The sequence below is a fragment of the Grus americana genome, chromosome 2, assembly GCF_028858705.1.
Source record: "Grus americana isolate bGruAme1 chromosome 2, bGruAme1.mat, whole genome shotgun sequence".
NCBI classification, from domain to species: domain Eukaryota; kingdom Metazoa; phylum Chordata; class Aves; order Gruiformes; family Gruidae; genus Grus; species Grus americana.
The window spans coordinates 91,404,546-91,430,256 of NC_072853.1; the positions used below are offsets into that span (position 1 = coordinate 91,404,546).

Genomic DNA, 25,711 nt, shown 5'->3' on the forward strand with positions numbered 1-25,711 from the left:
AGGTCTCTGGCTCTCCCGAGAGTCCCCTCAGTGAGAGAGGAAAGGAAATGACTTCATGAGGTTTTACTACCAGCTGTGACAGACAAACATGCACTTACCCGTCACTGTGCTTGGTACTGCCTGGGCAGGAAAATAAAATAAAATAAAATGGAGCTACCAGATAATTTAGCCTTGTAGCTGAAATCCAATTATTGAAAGGAATGAAGAGAAATCTACTTTGGCCCGCTACTTTTTCAGGAAAAGTCAGCAGCTCCAGTTGCAACATAGCCTTCTTCCATTTCAAAACTTTTAGTTCTCCAACATTCTAAGATAAACAGCAGCCCCCCAGCCTTAAACCACATTTTAGATAGCACATACTTTCCTAAATCCATCTTTGATTTTGGCGCTCTGATAATTTAATGTCTTTCTAAAAGATATAACTTCTGTGATTTTGGATTTACTTTGGGAATAACTATCTCAGGGCTATTTCTCCCCTGCTGTCACCTTGGAGCAAGCTATCCTGTCAAGCCCTCCTACCTCCTGGAACATAATACACTGATTTTCTATAGAGCTGCCTGCTCAGTGGTGGTACAGAAAGACAGTTACTGTAATTACTATTTCTATTGTTTTCCTCTAGGAAGAATGAGCATCACTTGGCTCGTCAGGATTCACAACCACTTCCAGAGAGCACAAGCACTAGTTACGCTGGCAGCACTGCCTGCAACAAAGGCAGATTTGGTCAATTTAATCCCACTTTCATTATGGTTTGATGACGCTGGGTCTGCCAACAATATTCAGTTGAATTCTTTACATCCTTCATCTGCTGTACACCTCTGCCCTAAGCTGCTAAAATGGAGAAATATATTGCCCCCTCTGCTGTCCTACAAAATCAAGAGGATCCTGCTGAACTAATCCCAGATTTAAAAAAAAAAAAAAAAAGAGAAACACCAAACCCTGCAAATGAATTTATCCACTGCTTTTCATCCCCTCAAAGAATTTAGAAGTTACAGGCTTTGTTGATTCTCCATTTATTTTGAGAAATATAAAATATGAAAACTAGTTTACAGTTCTGGCACAAAAATGATGAAGCAATAAGCACAAGGTTTCTTTTTACAAATAATGCTATATACCATTTAAAAGTGCCTAAAGTTTTTCACAGCAAATAAAGTTTATTTACCTATATCTTTGTTCTTAGTAAAATATTAAATCTATTTAAATTGCACATGAACACCTTGGTGAAGTAAACTATATGTAAATTACGATAAATTTAAAGCAGACAGTCATTAGAAACTACATGGAATGGAGAAGACTATTGAAGCCAAAAATCGAATCTTTAAGACTGACCAAGAAAACACGAGACAAGACACCAACTGATATGGCACAAGTGATTAAATTATTGTCAAATTTGACAAAAAGTAATAAAGCCTATTTTAAGTTCTTCACAGATCTAATACACTGCTAAAACATTTCAATGCAGAGGTTTTGTAACATTTCAACTGGCAAAATAGTTTTTTCAGCTGCTAAACATTTTTCCACAAGATTACAAGGCATCTCCTTCACTTAATATTGGACCTTTAAATGAGTACATTGGTAGATAGAGAATGTGCATAAGAAAACAAGATTTACACCAAAGGTTGCTGTAGTTGACATTTTACTATGTCTTGACAATAAAATAGTTGGAAAAGTGTATCAGTTAAAGTTAACTGCATTAAATTGCAACAGCAGAAACTAGAACATTGAAAAAGATTATTCTTTCCTTGTTTCTTCAGAAAAAACTTACCTCATTTCAATTTCCAGAATTGCCGAGCGGTTCACCCTCCAGTTTTACTGTCAATACAACCACTTACACTATGTAAAATTAGGTGTGAACTGAAGCCTCTATAGATCAGGGCTGTAACTTTCAATGAGTATTCTTATTCCTCCCTCACAGACACTTGTGCTGAATTCTATCAGACATTATTCGGAGGACTCTTCAGTCAAGAATGAGTGATTAGGGACCTAAGATGTCCAACCTGAAATATTTTAAAGAGGCCCACCTGCCATAGTGTTTTGTGTGTGCTCTGGCCTTCTGGATCATGTTTCTTAAATGCAAACCCTTTAACATTCCAAGCTGAAGATCCAAAAATTCAAGTATCCAAAGTGTTACTGGTTTTAAGTCCTAACCTTTAAGCTTGTGTTGATGTCAAGTCATTTCCATAAGCATTTCTTTCAAATTACAGCACAACCCATTCACCTATTTTGGTATCTTTTGCAGGTGATCAAAGGAGTATTTGATTTGCATCAAAATAAGAATTAACATAGGTAATAGGGTCCAAATAGCATTGGTATGTTGCTTTAAGAAACACAGCAACGTTGACAATGGACATAGGATAAATGCTCCATTATGTCATTCTCATTAAGCAGCACAGGAAACACATATGCACACTAGATTTCTTTGCACTGAAGCCTAGCTGTTTAAAAATGCAGGAATACACTCTACTCTCAAAATTAGTATTATATTCTAGGCATGCACAACTTCACATATCTAAACAAGATCAGGAGGCAGGACCTAAAACACGGACTTTGGGAAGAATTCAACAATGCCTCAACGTCTGTCATCTAACAAAACTCTAACCACGTAAAATGAGAGTACCAATGTGACGCTCCCCAAAATACATGTTTGTGAACCAGGTATTAAAGTTTAGTCTATGTGAAGAAAATTTGAAAAGTGATCAACCAAATTCAGAAAGGGAGAACAGACAGCTTTAATAAATTACATTTTAAAGGTTTTCCAGTTAACAACCTAGTATTTTTCATCTCAGTTTAACTGAATACCTCTTCTTAAATAGACGTAGAGAATATCTTAACAAAAGCAATCAATTTCGCCTATTTTGTTGTGAAATATTACTTTCAAGAAAGTGCCCAGTTTTATGAGTAATTTTAGATTCAGTGTACTGACTGAAAATGAAAAATGTGACATTGAAAAAACAGCAGTGCTAACAAATACAAAATATGCAGCTTTTGAGAAAAAAAAGCAGCTCACAAGGCACTTGCTATAGTGGTCCATTAAATAAACAGTATATATAGTGCACCCTTTAAAACATCATTGTTATTCATCAAGCTTTTTCAGTGTTAAGATTTATTAGAAACAACCACTGGGTTCTGTGTATTCTGAAGCAGTTATTGAGCAGCCTTGTTTCATATAATGTAAATGAAACAAATTAGAAGTGGGGCATAGAAGCGGAGTATTTTAAATAATTTCTTGTCACGTGGAAGTTTTTCCATGTAGCGATAAAATTAAGTGTGGAATGCCATTCTGACACATGCCACTTTCCCTCCAGACCCCCTGCCCCAAAAAGCTACATTCCTGCTACTGGAAGAGCCTGGCATTTTAATTACAATTGATTCTATCATCAACTACTGGTTTGGCTCATCATTTGCAGCTTTGAAAAATAATGTGCATAACAGTAGCATTAAGCTACTTTCCTTTCCAGAGCAAAAGCTGGCAGATAAGGAAAAGTAAGTATCTGCAAAAATTGTACATTATTTCAATGGCTTAAAATGCTGAAAGTTGTAATCAACACACTTGATACTTTTTTTTTTGTTCACAATGTACTTCAAAGGCTAGAAGAGCTACAGACCCAGTCACATCTCCTAGCATTTCTCTGTGGGAACGGGTTCTTCATCTCCCTTTAGAAAGTATGCATATATTAAACCATACTTTTTAATTACTCCCAGACTGAGAAAGCTTGGATCATACAAATATATCTGCCATCTTAAGGTTTCCACAGTTGCATGTTGGATAGAATATGGAAAGCTGTCATTGACAGAAGGATCTGTAGATTGGCCAAAGGAAAAGTTAACATTCTAAATTAAAAACAGTCCCAAAACGTTAGCAAAAGGTACCAACTTGTTCAGGGGACTTCAATCTACTTCAGCCCAGTCTGTCATGGTACTTATTTTGTCCATAAGCACCAAAGTGAGAAAACTTAAGCATTTGTCCAGAATTACCACACATAGTCCATTCTCAAAATCTACTCTGCAGATCACTTACAAGTTCCCCAAATTCTCTCCAACTCAAATCACCCCCAAAAAATATCTAATCCTCATTCACACTTTTGCATAGTTTGGCATTTTCTGGAGTTGTACTTTTGTCTTCTTTCATAGCTCTTAGGGGGACTCATCTGTCACATATGCAAGTACTTCCAGTCTAAATCCTTCAGAAGAAAAACTGAGTCCCACTTGAGCAGCAAGCTGTCCAGGACTGTTTGACATTCTTCTTTCAATTCAAAGTAAAGATTACTCAGTTTTATCTGCACTTTCAGATTTTTCCCTTTGCATCATGCAGCGACGAACTATGCTGTCAAAACTTCCTAGGTAAAACAGGCCAATGATGCGAAAAATGCCCATGCAAACAACCTGGAAATAGAGAGAAACATATTTCATTTCATTTAAGATCTCAGATTGCAGCATATTATTTACTCGTGAAATAAAAGAGTTCCAGGCAGGTATATTATATCATCTCAAGAAAACAAACTCAGGAAAACCATCATAACTATGTAACAGTTCAGGACTGAGTAGCAAATAGCAATCTTAGCTTTCCCACCAACTTGCTCCTTCAACTTGAAAATACTCCTTCAGTTTCCTAAACCCAAGTCTCCACAGCGTTAACAGCCATTTGATGAAAAAATAATTGAAGTTTGCATAACGCTCTACGTTTTAAAGTATTTTAACCTATAAGAAATTGTGACTACAGGGCCTTCCCAAATGTTACCTGCTGAAGACCTTCAGTAATAGAAGTGACTGGTGACATTCCACTTGTCAATATTGATAGCATGTAGCCATCTGATCCAACTGAGCTGTTAAAGTTCCCTTGCTGGATGAGAGGAAAACAGCAATTAAGAAGAGAAAAAAGTAATTTACCCAGTTGTGGCAAATCATCATGTGTCTTATTTCAACAGCTATTCTTGATTAATACTGCTGATTGATGTCACTAACAACAAGTATTTTTATGTAGAAAAAAATTAACACAATTAAGAATATTAAAATATTTTGTGCTATACAGCAACATTCCAAAAGGCATTCACTTAAAAATGGAGAAGGAAGCTAATCTCTCTTTAGGGAGAGGTATGCTAAATTACTGCAGATTTCTTCTAAATTTCCTATTGAAGCATGCTTACTGATGGAGAAAATGCACAACCGTCTCCCCATGGGTAAATGTATGAGAGACAGTCACACCCTAACTCTGTCACATCACCTATCACCGCTATAACTGTAGAATAAAATACTGCTTGCCCTTTGTTAAAATTAGCTTGCTATTGCATTGAGATTTCGCAGGGCAGTGTATTTCAAATGCTGGGTAAGCGGTCCTCCTCCACCTACATCAAGAATTTTTAATCTGCCCTCCTCAAAACCATGAGATACACAGCCTGCTAAGCAGTTCAGCTGGCAGAAGAGACAGACACCAGGAAAACTGCAGCTCTATAGCTCTGAATCCTAGGCTTCCCCCATTCATTTTCAGCAGACTTTACGTTGGAAAACAGACTTTCTGAACCATTGCAGGACTAAATCTATGGAATGGGGAAGTGAACAGAAGAGGTGGTGTTCCTGAATCAGGATTAGGAGTGAATCTATGCAAAGTAGTAGAGGATGAGATTTAGTTATTTCCCAACACACACCTGAGAGGACTGTGAGTTCCTACAGTACAGAGCTACCTTTTAATTTCTATTTTAGTCTCTGAGATGATATCTTGAGTGCATGAAGACCATGTCTGAACTAATATATCATTCAAAGTGCTGGAAAGCATGGTATAGAAATATCAGATGCTTAAGATTAAAGAGATCAGTTTTCCTTAAGCACCAAAGCAGAATACTATGTCAGATAATACTTGCTTTCAAAACTCACCACCCCAAAACCAGACATAATTTTGTGTTTATGTGCTGTATTTGTGAAAATATTGTCAAAACTTCACAAGTGAACACCTGCTGTAGATGTAAATCATGTTGAAGATCAAGCGTATTTGGAACTGTAAAACAGTTACAGATTTTAGGATTCAATTGCTGTGCTTTATGAACATGAACTGTCATGTTTGTTTCCATTCTGAGATGCTTTATTAAGTATGTAAGCATTCCATAGCATAAAACATTTAAAAAAACTCCTCAGAAAGGCAATACACATTTAAACACGAAGAGTGCAATTTTATGTATTTTAATCACTCATAAATCACATACTTAAGACATTAAAAGCCAAAAAGGTTAGACTGCCTTCATTTATTGAAAAATTATTTTTATATGATCTCATCTTCAAGAAAAATAAGATAGCCCAACAAGCTTTTGAGGTTAGACAAATGGTATTTGATACATAAAAATTCAATAGAATGTAGTGCTTTAAAGTCAGTCATAATCTGCCTTTGAGACATTGCATCATACCAATGCATCATTTTGTTCTGTCTAATGTTCAACTTCAGATACTTTTCAGTTCCAAGAGATCATATAAAATGATTTGTGGGCACAGCAACAAAACAAGAATATAGAAAATACTTCCTGTTCAAACTAACCAGCAAAGCGTACTGTTTTGTGTAAATTGATTTTGCATTTAGCTTAGCTGTTGTCTTACAGTCTTAAACAAGCACTGCATGTGATCCTAGTCCCTCCAATGCAGAACATACTTTAAAAAGATAATTTACTTACAATGGCATCTTTGACTATAACTCTGGCGACTTGTTCTGCTTGGCAAACAGATGAGGTTTCAGAAATTAGCTTTGTCTCTAAGGGCTTTAGCAGAAAAACACCAATGTAAGTTTGACTAACAATACACAGGAGAGAAAAACATGAAGGTCAAATTTTGGTTTTGGGTCTTTTGTCATGGATGACATCACTGTTAGCAAGTGGTATCATACTGTCACGTAAAACATCCATTTAAAAAAAGGTAAAAGCACCTTTATAAATAACAGTCTAATTTTATGAAGGGAAATGCCAACTTTTCCTTGAGTAGTACTTTTTTTATATTTTACTACTAATAAAATATGAAAAAGTTAGGGGTTTTCCCCAAGTATTTTATTGTCAGTAGAAGTTATCAAAATGCTTAAACTATGTCTCCTCAACACCTGTATTAGTTTTCTTATGGTTTTTTACCAGAAATGATGTAAAAGATAGGCCTGAAATACTTTGAAATCCTACAAAACAATTTAAAAAAAAAATTCTCGAACTCCAAACACTGGTATCCACCAAAACCCATCACTGCATTTCATTTCTTTGTGTTTTAGAGCATTTATGTCACTTTACCTCACTTGAAGAAAGCAATTATGGCAGTTATTTTAGCAATCACAATTTCTTTCATAAAGAGAGCAACCAAAACCCAAAAAACCCCATCCCACCAAATCTGGTCTGTTAGAAAAAGAAATGGCAAAAATATGCTTTATTTAGAAGCATGTTTGTCATTCATGTCCTTTTAACAAATAAAGCAATAATGGAGCTAACTGCACAGCAAGCTTTTTAAATGCTCAATACCTTAAGATAGATGGTTCTGATGATAAAGAGAAAACAGCACTAAATCAGAAAGAAAAGAGTGCTTGGAAGTCAACTTGTTGTAATGTGTCTTTGCCAGCAGAAACCTCATACAGACACCTTTTACATGCTTTCCTAGAGTGACATGGCTTATGTCATCAGATCTCCATCTCATAACCCCTATGTACTTTTGAGCTTACTGGCCAGTATCAACCAAATCTGAAAGAGATATAAGGTTGTCAACATTATAATACTTCTAAGTTTGGGAAAAAATATAGCAGCTGTTCAGGAGCAACAGCTAAAGTTAATGACATGTTGAGAAAAAGGCAGGCTGAAATCAACCATTATTTACATAAATTCATACAGCATGGTTAATTTGCAGACTTCACTGAAGGAACTAAGGTTTATTTTGATCCATCACATCTATCAGAACAATGGCATATTATCAAAGACACAAAATAGGAATTTTATTTTTGGCTCTAAGCTTTGATATCAAAACAAATAGTGGTTTACAGTTTACCATTCCACAACAATATTTCAATTGTATGCAGAAAGACTTTGCAGTGTTTCAGATAAAGGTCGGTAGTTCTTCCATTTAAAGCAGAACAATAAAATGCATAAGATGAGCCTATTTAACTCTGACTAGTTAAGTTGATAAAATTGAAGTGTTTACTTCTTAAAATCTTAATATGCACTGATTTCAAAAGTACTACAGAAGTGAATGAAATCTGAAATGCATTGCTTACTACAAAGTGAAGCTTTAAAAACATTACAGTATTACTGAAGGACAATTTACCTTTGTTTTACTTTCTTCTGCAAAGCCAGGTGTGTCAGTATCTGGAGGGTAGGCCACCGTTACGTAGATATTATAAGGTTTTACCTGTATTTTACAAAAGTAAGTGTTATCTTAATACTGACAGCCTTTACATGTCCCTCAACTTCATCAATTTCTCTTGTACTGAAGAAATACAGCAAGCGTGAATTTAAATTGCTTCTAGTGTTGTCACCCTCATATTCAGCACTTGCAAGACTCAGAGTTTTGTCAAATGAGAAAGCAAAACAGCAAATATTTTAAAGACATGGTTGTGTTGTTTTTTTAAGAAGAATATCTAAAAAATTTTGCATTTGATGTAAATTATGAATCTAAGCATTTAAGACATTTAGGAGGAATATGAAAGTAGTTTAGCTCTATAATTTTACCAATTTCAATTTTAAAAAAAGGCTAAGCCATAGCCAAACGCCAGTACTCAGCATTCATAAACACGAGGCTAAAAAGACTTTCACTGATGTTTATTAGCATGCTTTTTTGTTGTTGTTTGTGTCAACATATTTTCACTGCTAGACAAATATGAGGAAAAAACCCAACAAAAATGTAAAACTCAAATTTGATATCTTTAAGAGGTATACTCAAGTCACAAGGCTTTTCAACCCACAGTATTAACTTGCAAGAGGTCAAAGTCTAAGGAGACAAAAAAATAAGTAGAAAATTTGAGGAAAAATGGAAGGTCTCGCGTCAAGGATTGCACTTCATTATAGATTTGTATGTATGTGTCACAGAATTACACATCTTACTCCTCTACTATTGAGAAACTACAATGTAAATCTGCACTCCAATACAAATAAAGAAGCTTTTAATGAAAATGTTCAGAGAGCTAAGGTAAAGTGTTGTAAAGCACTAAGCATTTTTATTTATATTATGAAACATTGAAAACATTTACTGGAATATCACATCACAGGTCTATAAACACCCTATTTTTAGTTTTGAATAATCCAGTCTTCACAAAAGTATCTGTCAGCAGTCTGAAGAAAGACCCTGCTGTCACATTGTTCTATTTGGCAGGCTAGAAGTGATTAGAGGCAGTGTTACCCCACATTCTTATCCTGATCAACTACACTGAACAGAAGAGGGTAACAACAGGGACTATTCAAGGGTCTAGATCCAAACATAGACATTTAATATATAAACACTAAACTACTAAAACATACATTAACAGAAGAATAAGGGAAGTAATTTTCAGATCAATTTTACCTGTCTTACTACAATTTACTTACCAATGTAATTTTACTGAATAATGTGTTTGTTTGGTTTTCAGTCTTGACTTAAGCATAAGCTTAGATCATCACTCTATAAAAAGCTCACAGATACCAACATTTAGAAGGGTGAACCACTGTCAACACGATTTTTTTTTTTGTGGACAATCCTCGAATTCTAGCTTGCAAATTTTACTGTTTCCTATGGCTCACATACCACCTACCATGGCCTCACAAGCTGGGAAACACGGGCCTGCCCCTCATGCATCCACAGGATCTTCAATATCAATCTACACTTAAAGCCTTGAGAAAGACTTTTACTCAAAAGACTTAAAGTCCAAGTCCTTTAAGTTAAAATAAAAGATTAAAAAAGAGTCTGCACATGGGGTCATCTTCAGTTCTAGGAAGAGAGTCAATCTATTCCCTCTTATGCAATTGATCAGCCTAGTTAACTGCAGAGCAATAGGATTGTACCGCTGCCATAAAAAGGGCCAACATAGCACACGCATCATCAGTGTCCGCACACATCAGTAGTGCTGCACAAGACAAAAAGAGAGCTATTTAAATGAAAATGTGTTGTGCTGCTAATTAAAAAAAATATTTTTGTTTACAATCAAGAACACTGAAATTATTGCACACGTACCTCCATTTGCAGTGCTTCAGCCAATCCTCGAAGAGCAAACTTTGTTGGAGAATAAGCTGTATAACCAAACAGGCCTAATTGCCCAGCCTGAGATGAGACAAACACAATCCTTCCCATTCGTCGTTCCTTCATCGTAGCAATTACTGCTCGACTCGGGTAAACACTACCCAGATAATTGACTGCCATTAGTCTCTGTACAAACAAAATTAATATGGTGTTTTAGCCACAGATTCAGAATCCTTCAGCTGTTTGGTATTATTTATCAAAAATCCCTATTTCAGTCTGCTGTAACAATGAAGTTCAGTAGACTTGTAGTTCTATCAGCTGGCAAGAGAAACAACAATTGTTTTCTATTCTACAGCTTTATAAACTGTTTTATAACTAAAAATCTCACTTCAAGCCAAAAGAAATCCAGTCTGTCTACATGTCTTAATAGCATCCAGGATACTGATAATACTGTGAACCATATGGCCTTCAAGGAAATAAGAATAACATTTGAGGGAAAATCTAACCTAAACAGTGTCCAGGAAGCAATCCATTTATGTATGAAAACATACTGAAAGGAAAGTTTAAAAAGCTTTCTAAAACAGGAAACAGGAACAATTTTATGTATTTACGCATTTCAGAGATTTTAATCTTTGATGGATAAGGGAAAGTCTTTAATTTTCCTCTCTAGAAGACCTAAAACATAATTGATAGCCTATACAAGCAATAGAATGGATGATTCAAATTTATTATAAAATTATGCCTATTTAGTATTTTCAAATAAGTCAATGTTATCTGGGGGCCTGAGGGCTGTGGGAACGAAGTGACCAAAATACAGAGGGTCTGGGTAATTTTTTGGTCTTTTCATCAGAGCAGCAGCTTCTCAAGCTGCAAACAACTTGTGCACCTCAGAGCTTAACACTGGTAACAGACAAATTTTTCTTAAACAGGTTAAAAATATCTAAAAATCTTCACTAGAAAAAAAAATGAGATCATGTGAAATTCAGTGCCTTTCACAGTGCATTAAACTATAAAAATACATGCCAGGCTTTTCTGCCATCTTGAGGACTCTGTCACAGAGGGAGAATTCACTATTCTGATCCATCAATGGATTGATAAGTTAGGTGAGAAATTAGAAGCAATCCTTGCAAATCTAAAGATAGCTGTCAGAATTGGAATGTATCACAAATCAAGGTTATCAGTATTCATACAAAGTCTGCAAAGACATGAGAATGTAATCTAATTGTCAGAACGGTTGAATAAGAAATCATCATGTAATAAAATAAAAAAGTATGATTACTTACTTCAAAAGAATTCACTTCAATATCCTCAAATTTTCCTGTAACCGATGTTCCTGCACAATTTACAAGCATGTCAACTGGCCCTAGCTTCTCCTGAGCCTGGAAGAGGGCATAGAGGTCAAGATGTTCTTTAGCAGGAAAAACCCCTTCCTATAGCACAGTATCATTATAAGAAACTATTTCCATTAGAAATACATCACATAGAGATAAGCTTCTTACAATACATAGGTGAATCAGTTACCTCCTCACCTGTTTTAGAACATTCTCCACCTGTTCGTAGTCTTTAGATACATCAACAGAAATACATAGTACAACCTAGAAAAGGAAAGTGAAAGAACATTTTCACAACACAGTAAGTCCAATAACTGTTGACTCCAAGCCTTTCAAAATGAAACAAAACCCAGTGACATATCATGTTCAGAAAAACAAGAAATCTCTTTGACAGGACATTTTGCACTTCTCCCACACTGGAGAAAGCAATCCCTGCCCCCTCTGAGCTCCTCCCCCTCACACACACATTCTAATATAATAAAGATATTAAGAACAAATAAGCATTTCAGGATCTTCAAAGCAGCTGCTCATGGGCAAAATATCATTTCTAATTTACTGTACTAAGACACACTAGGACCCAAGTTATTTACATAAAGTTTAGTAAAAACTGTTCTAAGGCAGTCAAAATTCTACAGTGCTACATTTAACTTTCATCAGCACTAAACACAAGTCAAACCATTTGTGAGGCTTAGGCTCATGTTTAAGGAAAAAGATTTTTTCTCCACATCATAGAAAGGCACAGTTGCAGAGTGTTGCTCTGAAACAACACTATCAGCAATGCAAAAAAAAAAAAAAAAAACCACCCACAAAAAACCCCTAAAAACCAAAAAGCCCCAGAAAAAAACCCTTTTCCAAAGTTTAGCAAGTGTTAAAAACCTGCTAACTTTAGCACTGGCAATGCACACTACCCAGAGCCAAAGTGTGGTAGCACTTATTTCAAAGGTTTTTTTGAAGAGTAGTACTAGACTTAGTTGGATACTGTTTAATTGGAACATGCAAAGGAGAACAGTAAAATAAAAATTCTATGAGAAACTGACTAGTTGCACAGTGTCATAAATATCTACAAAGTGAAGTAAGCTGTATATGTTTACTCCTTGTCTGGAAACCAGAGATCACGGGGTTTGGTTTGAAAGATACAGAAAAATGAAAATAAGCATTGGGCCAGGGTGGGGTAGGACAGACAGGACAGGAAAACAAAAAAAAAAAAAAATCAGATGACAGTGATACCTAAGTTTTGTCACAGCTAAAAGTTAGAGCCTGTTTTTTCTCGAAAGTTACTAATCACTTTCAGCAAGATGATCTCGGAATCTATGTTTTGAAGCACCTCCAAATCAACTTCTGGCCAAAGGAAGCACCGCCTTTGGGTTACTACTTACAAACTCTAAGATCACTACAAACTCCAGCTTGGCCATGTATTCACAAATAAGCTACTGTGTCTGCTGAGCCATCAGTAGAGCTTCAAGGCAATTCATCATCTTGAAAGGGGAAGCAATCTGATATCACAATAAAAGGAGGGACTCCTGTATTCTTGTTCCAATTTCTATCCTTTCTGTTACTTTGTTCAATTCATTTAAAATCGGTTTGAGGTGAAACAAAACCAAGTCATCAACAATTGTAACAAGTATCATCATGATCACTTATGAAGCACCTGGACACACATGCACACCAAAAAAAAAAGCTTACCACAGTGTAACTAGCTACTTTGGCAGCTAGTCATTTGTCAGTTTTGCCTCTGGTCAGAATGCAACACTTCTTAGCTGCATAAACAGCATCTGCTTGCCATTCCTGTACAGCAGGTTGGCTATTCCTGCCTCCCAGCATTGTGTGTAGTTGGACATCAGAGTAAACTTGTGGCGCAAGTTATTGGTGGATCTGCATGCATCTCCCCTTAGGGCATTTATTACATTTTTGAAATATTTATCTTTTACATAAATTTCAGAACAAAACAGCAGTTGAACAAAACCAACATTGCTTTATTATCCGGATGTCTTTGCAAGATCAGTGGTTAAAAAAAATAAATCACAGTTCTGTATCAAAATCGGTGCAGCTGGTTAATATATCAGATTGCATAGATTAGTTATTCATACTGTGAACAGCACACTCAGGAACTACCACAGCTTTTATTGACTACTGTCACATTATACAATTCACCTCTTTGCTTCTATTATCATATGTTCTTTCTTCTGCTACAATATACTGATTACCTTCACTCCAGAGCATGCACTATAGATCCATGCCTAGGATACAGACTATGCTGCCAGCAATTGTCTAATATCCCCAGCCCTGTTCCTCACTTTTTGTTCTAAATATTGCATGGTGTTGGATCATTAATAAAACTTTCACAATAAAAGATCAATTCAACTCCCAGTGAAGTATCTCAGAATATTCTATATTAGGAAAGGTATTAAATAAATATTGCAAAAAACTCTCTAAGGGCAAGGATTTTGTTCCATTGCACACCTATACCCACAAAGGCTGCACTGTCAGCACCCTAAATTGCATGCAGACGTCTTTAAAAGAACATTTGCCTAGTGAAACACTAAAATGTATGTAGATGCCAGATGCTGGTTGTCAATGCAACCTGGTTTCATGCATATATCCAAGAGCTGAATGGTGACAGAAATACTCACATAAAAAGTAATCTTTCCTGAGAATCTTTGCCTCTTAGCTCGACATCTAGTAAATGTAACAGTCTCTGTGTACGTGATCCATATCAGACATCATCTTTCACTACACTCTTTCAGCAACCCTTTTGTACAGCTTCTCTCGGTTCAGCTACCCTCAATTTCCAGCTTCTGATCTGCTGTTCCAGTGTGAACTCTGTCCCAGACTCCCCACTTTTTACAGTTCTGTTCTTTGCATTTAGATCAGACAGGCTTCCCTGTGACCTTGCCTACAGCCCACCATTAGCTACAGAAGAGCCAGCCTGCCTATTGCTCCCACTGTCTATGCTTAAGTTAAGCATAGACTAAAAGTGCAAGTCTAAAACTGCTTCTGCAAAAGAAGTCCTGTTCAGTCCACACTGGAGCTTTCTCAATCTTGAAGGTACCTTCTGAGACTTTAACCAAAACTCTTACGAACATGGACCGAGTAATGTTTTTTAAAAAAAGTTCACATCTATCAAGCTTGGACAGACTTTAATAAGAACATCCTGACACAGTGTTTGACAAGAGATTGACTTTAATGCTAAGCTTGGGAAATTACTAGAGCAGCTAAAAGAAAGTTATCGGACTTTGTTTATTTATTCTGATGGCCAAATATAGTTTCTCCTCACCTCAAATGGCTTAGTTTTTCAAATAAAATTGATCTGAGTAAGGCAGCATGCACAGAAAAAAAGAATCAGCTGAGCCATTTGACAAAAATATAAGGAAGTGAAGACAGAAAATTTTCCTAATACCTTCGGTTATTAGATAAGATTCTATTAGCTTGTACTAACATTATTGCCTCCAAATATTTGGCTTTTTCCATTGCTTCTTTTCATTAGAATATCCAATTTATCAAGTCAAACCCCTTTTCACAGACAATTAAATTGCCTGTATTTGTAATCATGAAAGTAACAAAAGAGTTCTGGAATACAAGAAAGGAGAAGTCAAAGATGTTAACAGTCTAAATACTGTTCATCTTCTCCCCTTGATTATTAGTACTGTGAAAAATAATTTTAGCATTTCTTCTTGAAATTGCATATTTTGAACATAGCAAGCTTACCTATTTTAAGCTAGTACCTTCACAAGCTCTGAAACAGTGCCTTTATGCACGAGAGCACTATCTACTCAAAGCAGCTTCAGTGTTTAGAAGTCTCAGAACTTCACAAATTTACCTTGTGCATCTGTTACAGTACTTTGCCAGGAAAAGGAATACAAGTATGATGTAGTGAACTAAACCTGGAAACAACTACCTAAAGTTCTTTCCCAAGACAATCACTGTATTTATGAATTGCAAAATGAGAGATTTGAAAACTTTGGTTCTTCCACTTCATTTTGAAGAATGCAAACGCTTACCGAGCAACAGTATGTTGCAACTATCCAAAAAAACATACTACACCTACAACTGAAGACATCGATCTGTTTCTCTAAGAAAAGCAGGTTAATGCACTAGCTAGGCAATATCAAATGTAGCAGAGTTCATAACATCTCATGTAAGCAGATAGTATTTGAATTAAAAAATACCAAAGTCGTCACTCATTTTTGTAAAACAGCTTTGGTTTTTTTTTTTTTTTTTTAGACAGGACTACTAAACTATGTTGTAGTGACTATCTTAAACAAAACACACAACAGTCACTGTTGGCAGTGATCTTACCTGCTTGTCATTAACAGAATACTTTTCTATTTCCTTCTTTGTCTGCAACAGCTTGTTCTGAAATGGATACAAGAACAACTAAAGCAGTGCAGTTGAGAGCAGTAAGTCTTGAGTATTTCAGTAAGGCTCAAAAACATTTCCTAAAGCCCCAGAAAGTTATCCTCAACTAGTTATAACACTTTACTATTGTCATTTTACAGATTTATGAACACACGACGAAAACATGAACTCCATCCAGCTACCAGAACTTGCTTATCTGTTTTTCACTTCATCTTCTAAAGCCAGTAATGACTTCCATAATAGAGTTAATACTTTTATTTCACATAACTATACAGAGCACCTAAGACTGCAGATATTAATTTTTCTCAAACTGTCATATTCAAGAAAAATTGTGTTAATTCTGGCTGCATTCAAGGTTATGCAAAACAAGTTCTCAAGTGTAAGTACATTATCAAAGACAGCTGGGACCAAGGCCAAAAAAAGTTAAGTGCTTTTGTTTCCTGAATAATTTGGTTTTTCTCTACAAATAAAATAACAAGCCATTATGAAAACAGAGTCATTCCAACTAAATTCTGAATACCTCTTAGTTAAAAAAAGAACAAAGCAATCCTTTTTCTTCCAAAGCTGTCACGATGAAGAATTTTTCACTGGCAAAAAGTATGATATAATGCTGATTAGACACCAAAATATGCTGTGAATTTTAAGAGTTGTTTTTAATCCCCCAGTTGTCACTTACTGTAGGGAAATTCTACAGTTTTAAAGAATATAGGGTTTTTCCTGGTTTTGTCCTCTGCTACAGATCTAGACAGTGAAATAATGAATGCCATTAACAGAAGCGATAGCACTGGCAGAGTTTTAAGGCAAGCTAATCACAAATTCCATGTTGGGCTACACTCCTTAAAGCAGCCACGTCTCCTCTTCAAATACATTAATTTGAAATGCTTAGGATCCCCTTAAAATACATACTGAAGAAAGTATGAATAAGCATAAATTCCAAAATTATTCCCCTCCTATACAGATGCTGTGAACAGAGTTTAGCCATTAAAAATACATATACACTTACCTCATCCCGTGCAATAAGTGTTATGAAAGCACCTTGCTTATAACATTCAATAGCAATACATTTTCCAATTCCACTGGAGCCTCCAGTTACCTAAAAGTTATTTGAAAACAGCAGTGTCAGTCCACTATTCGTATCCCCTCTCCCATATGATGAGAGTAAAATAAAATGAAAATTTAGAAAACATACTGGGATTAAAATATCACCCAATGAGGTATGAATACAGAAGACACGCTAAAGTTAGTTTACATATTGAGTATGAATGAAAAATAAGATCTGAATAGATCAATGAGTGTTTGTTTATATCCAAAACCAGTTTTACCTCAGTGGTATTTTTTGCTTATTTTCTTGTGTCAGGCGCACTTAGACCTACATGGGCTCCTCTCACATGCTTTTGACTAAGTTCTGTAGGTTATTTTTAAACACAGAAGTAGTTAAAAGTTTGAAATGAAATCACTATTAATGTTAGCCATAATAATACAATTATATACTGCCCCTCCATACCCGGTCACAGTAGAATTTATTTGTAAAATTAACAATTGTAGATTGCCTGCTGAAGATATCATCATGTAAGCCTAAACGGAAAATACCTTCTTTCTTATTTAAAAAAAAATCCATTAATTCAACAGTTGGCCCTCTGTACAGTATTTCTCAGTTCCCCAGTCTGGACTTTGAACTGTCTGTGCCATCCCACAATTCCAGTTTTGTGGGGATGCCAGCACCTAAACTTCCATTACCTTTTCTTCCTCCTCTAAACTGTAACACTGAATAATCTCATACATAAACAGGGAATTAACAGTTCATCTATAGACAAATGCAGGGTCATGACTACAGCTCTGCATCATATGTTGCAGGAGGATACACTACCAAGCGATACTAACATACAGGTTAAAGTCACCTTAGCACCTCTCTCACTACCCTCAATAAACCTACTTATGTAGACAACAATCCTGACTTCTCTTTTTGACTAAAATAAAAATGTCTGCCTGTCTGCCACATGCCTTTAGATGACTTGTTCATTTAAGCCTGCGTGCCTTCGGTCCTTAAACAAACAATGTATCTTCCTTATAAACCCAAATAATTTTAATTTTCTTTTAACAGCATATTAAGAGGCTATAATTGAGAAGATATTGGAACAAAATGCCTAGCAACCATTATTGTAAAAAAAATAAATCTGTTGATGAAATGAGTTCTGAAATACAGATTTCCTAATAACTGGAAAAAGAAGCAATTCCAATTGTTCAGGAAATCGTAATTTTTTGTTCTTTATCAAAACCTTTCAAAAGGCTTCAGAGAAAGTAAAAGATCACCTCCATTTTAAGTATGAGAAAATGGAGGCATTGAGCTAATTCGCGGGAGAGCAAAGATCCCCAATCTCTAACTACGCACCCTGTCAAAAGCCTTGTGCTGTCTCCTCATCTGCCAATGCCTCAGAGTTTTGTTTTCAGAATGCATTATCCTTAAAATTCTGCTCCTGGAGGCAGTAAAGCCAGAAGTACATTCCCATGAGTCACTAAACTCTTCTTTCATATGAGTATTTTATCACTAACTTTCAAAAATAGCTTCATGTAAGTCAAATAATCCCAGCAAACAAAAATTTACATGACAGTCCATGGTTTCTAACTGGCTTGGCTGCTGTCACAAATGGGCCAAGAATGGGTGTAGCATTCACAAAAACTAATTTCAGCTCTTTAAGTTTCCTCTATTATTAGGAGATAGCTGCTTCAGATTAGCTTCTGACTGACTCTCTCTGCAAGATTAACTTCACACTACACTAACCTTTGAGGATGACTCCAAGATGCATGTCCTGTTCTAGAAATGTGAAGCCTGGTCTGTAGTGTTCTGAACCAAGGATGACTGCTTTCAAAGTAAATGAAGTCCGTAAGAGTGTGAGTGTTAGTTAACAATTTGGGACTCCAGCAGAACCCCAGAATTAATTTAATGCTTCATGATGGAAAGAAGTTAAGAATTTTACTCTATTCCCAAAATAGCTTGCAAGATTTCAATACATCTCTGAAAAGATTAAAAGACTCAGCTTGATAACATTCAGGCAGACCTCACTTCCACAGCACTCATGAACTGCTTCTACAGATTTTCAACAGCAGCAGGTACAGCAGCAGATGAACTAATCCATCTTCGTGGAAGATTGCTCCAATTTCAATTTTTGGCATAGCACAGAGAGACAGCTGACTGCTACCTGCACAAACTGCTGAGTATCACAAACAAGTCAACTACAACAGTACTTGAGGAATTCTTTGAAGGTGAAGGTACTGGCACCAAGCCTCTGGCTTGTCAGCCACAAACATTCATTTCGGAAGGACAAGGTCTGAAGTCATGCAAGAAGTGGGAAAAGGAAGTTTTTATTCACAGTCACACCCAAGAACACTGGATAAGGCTCACATCAGATAGGTCAGTGACAAAAGGCAATATCAATTAGCAGGGAACCTTAGCATTTAGGTGGGAGGCTGTTACTAATACGCACATCTTCCAGGAACATTCACCATGAATGCTAATGTAATAGAAAAAAAAATATCGCTAACACTAGTGAAAACTTTGCTTTGTGGTACAATTAAGTTAGCCTAAGCAAATCTACAAAGTCTGTTAGGTACGTTACTAACAGATGCTCAGAATTAAAGGAAGAGCACACATCTACTCTATTAAACAAGACATTCTCATGGTTACTTACCCTTGTGGCTAATAGTTCTACAGTGCTACTGCATCTCATTAGTTCCAGACATCTGAATTGCCACTGATTCTGTTTTTAAATTTCACTGTAACCCAGGTTCAGAGGAGTTAGCAAAAATAAAAATCTGGTCACAGCAACTCAAAGTACAGACTAATCTCTTGAAGAGACAGGAAGAGACAATTAAATTCTAGTATTAATTCAGATGTTCAGAATGCAACACTACCAGCCCTTGAGCCATGTTATTGAGCTCTTTCTGTATTTGAGAACAGGTACCAAATGAACTATTCTAAAATAGACCTGGCTCCAACTTCTCGAGCTATGATCCTTGATAACACAGTCCAGCTTCTAAGGATCATAGGGTTTATTTCCCCCTTGATAAATGGAAATGTTGGGGTGAGGCAGAGAATTGCTGTGTTTGACTTTCAAATCTGAGACAGTGGAAATTTGCTTCCATTCATGAAACAGTCCAACTCCAAATTGACAGAACTGTCATCAGTAATGCTCAAAATCAAGACTTGATTGATACTGTATATCTCCAACACAGCTTATTAACTTTCACTTAGCACTGGATGCAAGCTGACTTCATGCTTTTAGACAGTGCTCTGACAGAAGGTATTTAGTTCCAATGACACAGAACATGTCTGTAATCACTAAGTGGTTAGTCTGCCTGACTAGACTCAAAATGACCTCTTGTCGAACCACTCGGATGCATCCAAACCACAGATCACATCAGTCCCAACACAAGAGCTACAATGCTGAGACACCAAGATTGGCCGTCTTAAAGTTGACCACAGTTATCAAGTTGGGCTCTGTGCAGAAGCAGTGAAACTACTTCTGGACTAGAGATGACCCTTATGGATATGGATTTGGCATGATCATCCTGAACGATGTCCAAGCGAAAGGCCCTTTTCAATCTGAATGGGAGACAGTCCCAAGAGAACATCTTTACATTTCCTGTCATTGTTAGTCCACCAACTTTGATAAACTGCATTCATATCACCTAGATCTTGGGTTTTTTTCACAGAAATTTCAACTTGGTTTTAGAAAGATTCAGGCTGAGACAAGGGGGGGGAAGGTTAGCATTGGTATTTCAGCAAAGGCAGTTTCTAAACATCACTCGTGAAATTTACAGAAGGCTGCTTTTGACCCAACATCTTTTGTTGCACTCTGCTTCATCAAGCAAAGTACCTTTGTAGAGAAATGGAAAAAAAGAACAGAGAGAACATGTGTCAGGCAGTTGTAACATCCCTGACAAAGAGCAGTTAAATGTGGTGTAAGTGAGCATGATGCACACGGAACAGCAATGACTGCCTTATCCTATTTTCATTCTCCTGTCTAACTATTACAACCAGCTACCAAAATAATAGCTTATTCTCACAGAATAGGTGATGCGTCCTAATATGTAGCCTGAGGCCCAAGAAAGGAGTTAAAACCAATGGCAAAATAAAAGATGTATAAAATAATCTTCTGGACTTTGAAGCACGGAGAAGTTCAGCACAAGAAGCAGCAGCTCTAGAGCACAAAAATAATTTTTATAGCCTTTATTTGAGAACACTTTCCTAGTCATGATAGAAACAAAGCAAATAACATTAAACATCTAAAAAGTATTTTGTTTTAAATAAGCTAAACCTGATGCTTGAGCCAACTGGATAGCAAAGAAGTCATTTTTATTTGATGGTGCTCAGTGGGGTCACCAAAATACACAACAGATAAGAGGAGGGGGTAAAAAACCCACCAGGTTAGACCATTAGTTATTTGGAATTCTGTAGACTCTCACTCTTAATAGCAGTCCTATTCTTTCCTACGAAAGAGAGACTCCTATGATCATGATTCCTCCAGAAAGCACACCTCACCTAACAGCAACCGCTTCCATCATGCGAACGACTCTAGGAGAGGACAGACAGAAAATAACCAGAAGTTCTCTGCTTCAAATTTCTATCCCAAAAGGCAGCCAGAGTGAGTTACTTAGCTGTAACTCAAACATCTATTAACCGTAACTGCTAGGAGCAGAGAAACACTTTTTATGAAGGATTAAAAGTTAATAGAATGTTGATTTAAGTTGAAATTCAGTAACTTATATGTAATAGCATCTGAAGTTGCCCAATGACCTTCCTTCAGAAATTTAACAGATATATTTTCATGACACTTTCAACAGGCCCCCCAGAAAGAAGAGTTTCTAGGTAAGACTTTTTCTGCTTCAGAAAAACAATTTATTCAAATATATATTGTAAAATTATATTTACTGTGCAGTAGTAATCACTTACCCTCTTGAGGGGGGTTAACCAGCTAAATATGCAATTTGCAGGTGTTTATTCTTTATTTCGAGACTGGGTTTAACTGAGGCCTGACAGATTACCAACTGTTAATCTACAGCGTTATCTGAATCAAATCATAAACTAGAAAAGAATTTACATATGCAGAACACTTAAACAGATTTTGATATTTTTCTGTGGAAGACTTCAAAGAAGTCCTTAGATAGTGTTATAGCCCTTAAATATTTTCATGAAGTCTCTCAGTCATTTCAATAGCAGAGAACACTTACTCCCAGTATATGACAGAAGAATTCACTTTACACACACAACATGGAAAGCCCCCCTGAACAAGATTTTTGATTTACAGTACAATCAACCAGTATTTTTCCTTATGTATTACACTAGAAAATCTGAAATCCAAATATACAAGCGTCCAATGTTATTAACAGCATATGCAAATATAAGAAGTAGCAAACTCTGAAACAATTGCTCCATATTTCATTAGTTTGCATGAATACTTTAAGAGCATAACTAAAGTCAAAATAAAACAAGTAGTTCTGCCACTGATGACACCAATAAAACTGTTTACCTGTAGATTTTGATTTGTATTATCAAGTTAAGTATATCTACAGTCTTTTCATCCATCAATATATTAATATAGTTACTTCTCTAGCTGGACTCCTAATTTTATAAGACTTGCAGAAATACTGGTTGTGAAACTTCTGCTTGTATCAAATTGAGCTTAAACTGCTAATAAAATTAGCAGCAGTGGTAATAGGGAGGTTTCTCCAACAAGAATATTGTCACAATTTTCAATGTGAACTTTTTTAAATGAACCATTCTGATTAGAAGAACCAGCATGGTAGCTTTTAAGCACATAAAGAACAGACAAAACTTGAGACAAACACTACATATATATATTTAAAAAAACCCACAAACCAACAAAATTTTGGAATAAAATCCATTAAACTTTTTATTTGTTCGCTATTCTATTTCTGCATAAAAGTCACAGAAGGCCCTTAAGCCTGCTTCACCTTTGCTTTTACACAGTATTGAAGGGTTCCTAAAATACTATTGAAGGGTTCCTCCTTAACAAGCATTACTTCTGTGGGAAGAGCCATAACCAGAGAACCTTAACGCAAGCTTGAACACACCTCACACAGTATATGATGCTGTAAAGCCAGTTACAGCATCCAAGTAACACCTATTGCATAAAGCAACTTGGGAATACTGTTGCAACTTGGACAGGTCTAAATTATTCTGGGGACAGCTCCATCCTCCAAAGAGGAGCTCCAAAATAATAATAAAAAACCCAACACAAAACAAAACAGGCACCAAACAGAGCTCAAAAAACCCCCCAACTTAGAGTAGCTAAGAAAATTCACTTGCACGTAAAAGGTCTAACTTCTGGATTATCCCAAACTCCCCCTGTAATAAAGCGCATCTGCAAGTGCTACCCACCCCTTAAAAGCAAATTTAACCAAACAGTAAACTACAGCTTCTCTGCATATAACATACCTTCAGGATTTAAAGCTAAGTTAAAAGAGCTGATTCTAGGATCTTGATTCTTTCAACTACTTAACTCACTTGCTCTCATGCATCCAAATTCACTTTTTGATCAACCTGAAAGCACCTGGGTATTGTTCCCCTTCCTCCCTCACAAAGCCACACACCTTCTAGTGGTGTAACTGCTCGTGAACTCTTTCAACAGTATGTTCTTCTGAAGACTTTCTTCTAAAGACTTACTTCTATCATCTTGACTACAGTCAAAATATTGCTCATAGACATCAATACCTATTTACTTAAAAACAAAAAGGGTGCATGAGTGCCATCTGACCACTTCCTTTGTATTAGTCTTCCCATTTCATCACATCCGACTTGTTTCTTAGACCAAGGAAACTAGATTTCGGGTTTTGTTTATGAGCGCACACCCCACTTAAATACCTTGGGAGATGCTACAAGAAAACAAAAGTCAAGGTAACCGATAACTTCGAGAGTACAAAAGGCTTGTCTCAAAAAGTCAACATTAAGACTGAAGATAGTTTGCATTTTTAGTGACTCAGAAGATCGCCTTAAGCCAACCGAGAGGCAGCGGTTGGCAGAGTCATCAGTACAGGTCGTTTCCTTATCACTCGGACTTGTGGCTCCCATGTTTTGGTAGCTTGGGGTGCTGCAGCCAGCTGCCAAGATTCCTTGCACACCAGCGGGCACCGCTAACGCTGAGCCTCCCCAGCGCGGGCCTTTGCCACCAGCCCGCCTCCGGGGGCCGCCGAACACCACCAGCCTGCAGGGATTTACCGCCCGCCCGCTCTGCCGGAGCCCCCCCTCCCTTCCCCCGCCGCCTGCAGCCCGCCGTTCCCGTGATCGAGAGGCTTCCTCCGCTCACCCCGCCTGGAGCGGGGCCTCCCCCGCGGGGGTCCCTAACGCCGCCATACCCCCCGGGTGCCAGCCTGGCTGGCAGCGGGACGCTCCTTCCCGCAGCGCTGCGCGCCCACCTCGGCGGCAGCGGCCTCCCCTCGCCCCGGCCCAACGGACAGAACAGCCGAGGGCGGCTCGCACGGAAGCCCCCTCTTCGAGGCGGGGAAAGCGCCGAGGCCGAGCGGCGGCGCCCCGCCAACGGCCCGCTCGCTCGGCGCCGAGCAGAAAGGGACAGAGACCCCCTCTTCGCACAGCGCGTACCTCCCCCCCAGCCCCCCCCCCCCGGGACGCCTCACTCACCACAACGTGAGCGCCAGGCAGCTTGAGGGGCTTGGGGCTGATGAGCGGCGACACCATGTAAAGGAGGAGGACGAAGGCCACGATGAAGGCGACCGCCAGGAGCAGCATGGCTCGGGCTGCGCTCGCGGAAGGGTCGCGGCGAGCAGGGGGCGAAGCCCGTCAGGCGGCAGCTACTGCTGCGAAGAGGGGGGCGCCGACCGCAGCCCGGCGCAGCAGCAGCCACCCGCCTGCGCCGCGGCACCTGGCGGGAGGGGGAAGCTGCTGCCACGGGGCGAGCGAGGAGGAGGACGAGAAGAGTCCGGCCGGCACTCCGCGATATGATTGGCTGCCGAGGCGGGCGCAGGCCAGCGCGTTAGGATTGGCCGGCGAGGAGGAGGAGGTGCCCGCGGATTGGTCGGGGGGCGGGACGGTGTTCGGAGATTGGAGCCCGAGGGTGTTTTCGGGGTCATGGTTGGAGGCAAAGGGCGGCGGGGAAGAGAGGGTTCCTCTCGAGGAGGCAGCGATCGGGCGGGCGCCCCCTACGGGCGGAGCGGCAGCGCTGCGCCTGCCTCCCCGTGGGGTCTTTGCCCGAGGGGCGGGGACCTTGCCCCGTCACGTGGGGCGGGCGGCCGCTTCCCGCCGAAAGGAAGGGGGCGGGGCAGGGGGGGGTGCCCTGGCCTGCGGAGCCGTGAGGCGGGGGGGAACCCGGGGGCACTGGCCGGCACCGCGGCCCCGGGGGCGGAGCGGAGGTTTCTCCGGAGGTGTCCGAGGAAGAGCTTTGGTCAGAAAAGCTCGTCCCTTGTGAAGGTACCGGCTGTTAGCGAGAGGCCTGTTTGGGGGCGTCCCCCTTCCCGTGGGCTCGCCGCTGCCGTCGGCCAGGAGATGGGCGGTGTGCGCCAGCTGGCCGTGGAGTGCTCGGGGTTGGCCCTGCACGCCCCTTCCACGGGGCAATAAACGCCAGTTTTGGGAGAGGAAGGGGAAAAAAAGTCATGTTGGTTAACTATGGCAGTATTTGAGCACTTACCTTGGCTTCCTCCTGTGCTTACAGAAATGTCTCGAATATTAAGCACCTGTTTGTACACAAACTTTTTAATACGTTGCCTGAGGTTACCAATTGGCGTGATTAAAATGGTGGAGAGGTGTCAGACCGTTTCTCCGACGCACACTCGGAAAGGGACGAAAGCAGAGAGTACTCCCTTGTATGGGAAAACATCGTGTGCCAGTGAGGTAGAAAACATAAACGTTT

At 38.5% G+C, this 25,711-nt stretch overlaps 1 protein-coding gene across 1 annotated transcript; it reads right to left on the reverse strand.

Moving 5' to 3' along the window:
* Positions 1-991: 991 nt before the first annotated feature.
* KDSR (3-ketodihydrosphingosine reductase) lies at positions 992-24,881 on the reverse strand. The gene is made up of 10 exons (XM_054815735.1): positions 24,487-24,881; positions 16,834-16,923; positions 15,771-15,827; positions 11,673-11,738; positions 11,427-11,522; positions 10,138-10,329; positions 8,260-8,343; positions 6,648-6,731; positions 4,733-4,834; positions 992-4,377 (listed from the first exon to the last, which is right to left on the reverse strand). Exons 1-10 carry the CDS (start codon positions 24,592-24,594, stop codon positions 4,258-4,260), a joined length of 999 nt encoding a protein of 332 aa, XP_054671710.1. The 5' UTR covers positions 24,595-24,881; the 3' UTR covers positions 992-4,257.
* Between the last annotated feature and the right edge of the window lie 830 nt (positions 24,882-25,711).

Bases quoted from the DNA above. Each gene is read 5' to 3' on its own strand.
- KDSR (XM_054815735.1), bottom strand. From the start codon at position 24,594: ATGCTGCTCCTGGCGGTCGCCTTCATCGTGGCCTTCGTCCTCCTCCTT. The intron at 11,739-15,770 runs GTAAGATCACTG...TTCCTTTTCTAG, and splicing joins ATTCTGTTAATGACAAGCAG to GTTGTACTATGTATTTCTGT. The intron at 4,835-6,647 runs GTAAGTAAATTA...CCTCTCATCCAG, and splicing joins TTATAGTCAAAGATGCCATT to CAAGGGAACTTTAACAGCTC.